Below are 5,225 nucleotides of genomic sequence, written 5' to 3'. Positions count from 1 at the left end.
CGATGTTGAGGGCCCAAAGTACCCCTCAGCATAGAACATGTTACCTTCGTATGCCCCAGGTTCCTACAGTACTCGCATTACCTCTGTTGACCGTCTTTCTCCTAAATATCCTTATTGTTCTATATCTGGGTGGTATTCGAACGACTTTTCAAAACACAATGCAGGTTCATGTTTGGTGCCAACTCGTACGATGCGTTGGACATTAGCAGGCACATACTTTCATCGAGGATGGGTGGGAATTCAAGACCCCATACTCTATGCATGCGTTCTAGACTATACACATCGTTGATGTAATGTGTGTACGCAATTTTTAGGTTCCCACATGCGACAATTACATGTGCGCATGAGAATCGAAGTGCTTGGAACCTCCCACAATCGCAAGTCCCTCATGTTAGGCCGACACGATATGATGCCCCTAACATGTCCTGGTTCGACCTAGCGTGCTTCGTGACTTGAAATCCCTGGTTCCCACGTGAGTGGCACACTGCATACATAATGTTCACTCTCGTCGTATTTCGTCTGATTTCTTTCATTACGTCTTCACACCAAGTATAGTCGCCCGCTATCTATCCATCGTACACTGTTTCCCTCTTTGGAAACAATGCAGTTAGGCGAACATATGTTTCTTTCACAACTGAAGTTATTCGCAAATGACACATCCCATTTAGTACGGAATTAATACACTCCATTAAGTTTGACGTCATATGGCCATACCGTAAACCTCCGTCATACGATTGTGTCAACTATTTGAAGGGTATGTTGGCGAGGTATGTCACATCGTAGCTGTTGATAGTGCCGAAGTTGTTCAACGTTTCATGGAAACGATATTGGACAAACTTGTAACCTGTCAAGAAAAACATACCTATGAATGCAAACAACAAACGAAATAGGGTACAAAATGACTGTGCAGGTAGTGGCAATTACATACCCATGTCGATAACTGCATCTCACTCACTTTTCGAAGGCCATTTTCTACGGTAGTTGGATTCGACATATCGTAAACAGTACCTATAATGGGTGCGATCCCAAAGGCTACTATACTGCTAAATCACAGACATAATTCTGGTCCCCTTTCAGATATGACACATATGTTGGGTTATGGGCAAACGTGGCGACGCAATCGGCAGAATCCTATCCCGTCACGACATATGAAATGTATGTGTTATGAGGCGCATAATCACATCCCTGACTCCTCAAAACTACCTATGGAATTTTGCGGTTTCAATCGAAAACTCTAAACCCTTTAAAAGAACCCTAAATCCAAAAAATTCTAAACCTAAAAATATTAAAAACCCTAACTCTAGGAGAGTGAAACAAAAAATTAGACGCGCTTTCCGTTTTTCTTTCAAAAAAACGACCTATTTCCCTAAATTTCAAAAAATTGATTTATAAACCTAATTAAAAAATAATTAATTTAGCCCTTCGCTTAATTCGGGCCAAAACTCTTTTATATATATATATGTTTATTTTTATAATACATCGTATCACTCTCTCAACTTTGCTTTGGGAGTTTTTAATATTAAATATGTTTTAATTATCATTACATAATTTAAGTTATAATTAATAAATTATAAAAATTAAAGAAAATAAAAAAATCTGCTAGTATCAATTTCCAAGCAGCCTTGTTTCGACTTACGAGGCGTTTGGCAATCTCAGGGAAGTGAGGACTGACGGGACTAGAAGCGAAGATACAGTAAACGAGGTCGTACAGTTGTTTTTATATGTAACCAATAAAAATGGTCTACGTGGCACTCTCTAGACCAGTTGTACTTAGACTAGGATAGTCCCGAGCAGTTACTGGGGAGGTGGCCGACAACTCGATACCTTATTTTGTGGACATCAATGCCCTTCCCTTTTTTATCCTCCACGTGTCCTCCATCAACGGTTCCAATCTCTTTACTCGTCTTGTTAATCGATTTCCTAATCCCTCCCTGCTACCTGATCCCTTCTCTTATATTCCCAATTCATTTCCTCAAACCTAATTTCGTATTTTCACAATCTACACCATAATTTACGTAAATTCGTTTTCGAAAAAGGGTAAATTTGATTCGCAAGGGGATATTTGTTACAAATTCAAAAAAAAAAAAACCCTCTTCTGTGCACTTCACTGGTTTTCTTTTTATTTATTTATTTTTGTTTTAAACTTTGGAGGCGAATATTGTTGCGAATAATGCAAGACATCCACTTGATCGGAGGTGGCCGAGTATTCAGCAGCGGTGGCGGAGGTGGCGGAGGAGATAGAAGGTTACGACTGCAACACCAACAACAAAACAACCAGGCACTCAAGTGCCCACGTTGCGACTCACTTAACACGAAGTTCTGTTACTACAACAACTACAATCTCTCTCAGCCACGTCATTTCTGCAAGAGCTGCCGTCGTTACTGGACCAAAGGTGGTGTCCTTCGTAACGTCCCCGTCGGTGGTGGTTGCCGCAAAGCCAAGCGTTCGAAAACCAAGCCTTCATCCGAATCCACGACAGTCGCCGCCGCGGCCCCTGCACAGCCACAATCACAGCAACTCCTTGATCAACGTAAAGCGAATTCTCATTCTAGCAGCGACAGTTCGAGTCTTATTGCAGCAAATTCTAACGTTGCAGTGGCAAATAAAAACAACAACGATAGTTCTACAGGCGGCATGGCGGAGGCGGTGTCGGCAGTAACGTCTCATTCAAACAATATAAATGTAAGCGAGTCGAAGTTGTATGGAAACCCTAACAATTTAGTCTTCGAGGCAGGATTACTGGAACAAGGATCAGAATCGGGGGTTTTTCCGGAGATTGGGAGTTTTACGAGCTTGGTTACTTCGTCAAACAATGAAACGTCGTCGTTGGGTTTCGGTACGGTATTAAATGGGCAAGGACAGTGGCAGCAGCAAAAGATGATGAGTGTTGGAGGGGAGGAAATCACCGGGGAATTGCTCGATCAGACGATGCAGGTTGAGCTTTCAAATTTGCATGGTAGATCGGAGAGTGGATTTGGACCGTTGGATTGGCAAGGGTGTGGAGATCAACCGTTCCTTGATCTTGCTAATGATGTTGACCAATCGTATTGGAGTCAAAGTCAATGGTCTGATCAAGATCATACGGCCCTCTATCTACCGTAAATTGTCTCACTCTCACCCCCCCTTTTTTTTTTCTCCTTAAATTATTTATTAACTATAAAAAAATTGAAACAAAGAAAAAAAAATGGAGAAAAAGAAAATCAAAGAAAGGTTCAAAGCTTGAAGTAAAGAAACTGAAAGAGAGTTAAATTGATATATATAAATCCGACTGTTTCTTGTGTAAAACGTTTAAAATTTTTCTTAATTTTTTACTTAATATTTAAGTTCTATTTTGGTGATTTTTGAAGATGTTTCCAGTTTTTTTAATGCAGGATTTTGTTGATGGCGTATCTGAATTCAATTAATGTAGAGAAAATATAGATTTCAGGTTTTAATTTATGATTGATATTTGTAGTTTTGAGTGTGGCAAATGTAATAGTTTTACTTAAATATTCCTCTATATTTAATTATGATATTAGGAGATTTTAAACATATGGATGTAGTTACTGTTACTTTTGATAATGAATTATGTGAAGGATTAATAATACCCAAAACTTAATCACTAAAATATATCCAAATTTAAATATCATAAAACTTAAAATAAAATAAATCTAACTCAAAATAATAAAGTTTAATGATATTTTTAGTTACTAATGTTCATATATTTTGTCATTTTTATTCTTTTAACATATTTGATAAAAGTATCTTAAAAGTTAATGTAATAAAATAATTATATATGAAAAATAATAAATAAATCATATATAAAAGTAAAAATATAATTAATAAATCAAATCGAAAATACTGAATGTTTATATTTATTTTAATTTTTATAATTATTTTATTTTCTATAAATTAAAATTTATTTTTTAACTTCATGATTTATTTATTTTATTATTTTTATGTATGATTATTTTATTAAATTAATTAAGTAATAAGTTATATCTTATTAAAACATTTCACATATGAAAATATCTTCAAAAAATTCAAAAATAAAATCAATAGAAAAAGATGTAAATGTTAATTAAACCAAATAATAAATATTGAAAATGGAAAAGGGAGGGATGGGTACGGGCAAAATGGAGGGAGTATTGACAGTAGAGCCTACTATTAATGATGTAGTTAAGAAGTAGTTGTATATGGTGGGTCCGGGAAAGGTAGTGAGTGGTCCCATGGCGACTATGACTCCACGTGGCGGTGGTATTAATGGGTAGGGGCAAGTGGGTTAACCTCGTAGGCTGACTCTACCAGGGGCGGCGGGTGGGGCTGCCTCACTTGGGGGACAAAATGTTCTCGCCTGCTTGCCAGAGAAGACGAGTACATGATGCCGTAACTTCACATCCAATTTCGTACAGACAATTTCAGGTTTTAAATATTTTTAAATGTTATATTAATTTTTATTAGTAAAACAGCTGTTTTATCCATCCGGCTTCACCGATAACAGATTTGGGTTTAAATATTATTGGTTTAAGCTTGTAAAAACTTTTAAATTTTTCAAACAAAACAATTAAGTCCTTGTTTATTTTATTTATTTATTTGGGTATTTAAATTTTAAAATGTATTAAAATACTCTCAAATTTTAAACAAAAAACAATTAATCCCATACTTTTATTAAAAAATAGAATTTTTTATAAAAATCGTAAAAATATAAAAATTGTAAAATTTATAAAAATCGTAAAAATTATAAAATATATAGAAATATAAAAAGTTATAAAGTTTTATAAAGTTGTAAGAAAATTATACAAAATGTAAAGAAATATAAATTTAAGTAAAAATTTATAAAAGTTATTATACTAAAAGAAGCATTTTATAATTTTTCTATAACTTTTATTGATTTTATTTTTTATCATTTTTGTCACATGTCATATTGTGTTGCAACACGTGATGACTTTAATTGAAAAAATTAGGGTCATTAATTTTTATGATTTTTATAAAATTTACAATTTTTTATATTTTTATAAAAAATTCAAATTTTAATAAATTCCAAATTTTTATATTTTTATTAAAATTTAATAATTTTTCTAAATTTTATTATTTATTATTTTTATAAATTTTTTAAAATTTTTAATAAAAGCAGGGGCTTAATTGTTTTTTTGAAAAATTTTGAGGGTTTTTTTGATGCATTTTGAAAGTTCAAGTACCTAATTGAGTGAAAAAAATCAGGGGCTTAATTGCTTTTTTTTGGAGA

At 34.0% G+C, this 5,225-nt stretch overlaps 1 protein-coding gene across 1 annotated transcript; it reads left to right on the top strand.

Annotated features, from left to right (window-relative positions):
* The first annotated feature begins 2,057 nt into the window (after positions 1–2,057).
* On the top strand, positions 2,058–3,594 carry LOC105788480 (dof zinc finger protein DOF5.4). The gene has a single exon (XM_012615400.2). It carries the CDS (start codon positions 2,171–2,173, stop codon positions 3,101–3,103), a length of 933 nt encoding a protein of 310 aa, XP_012470854.1. The 5' UTR covers positions 2,058–2,170; the 3' UTR covers positions 3,104–3,594.
* Positions 3,595–5,225: the final 1,631 nt, after the last annotated feature.

Source organism: Gossypium raimondii, chromosome 2 (assembly GCF_025698545.1).
Source record: "Gossypium raimondii isolate GPD5lz chromosome 2, ASM2569854v1, whole genome shotgun sequence".
Lineage (NCBI taxonomy): Eukaryota > Viridiplantae > Streptophyta > Magnoliopsida > Malvales > Malvaceae > Gossypium > Gossypium raimondii.
The sequence above is the reverse complement of the archived record's forward strand: the minus strand, read 5'-3'. Positions and strand labels throughout refer to the sequence as shown.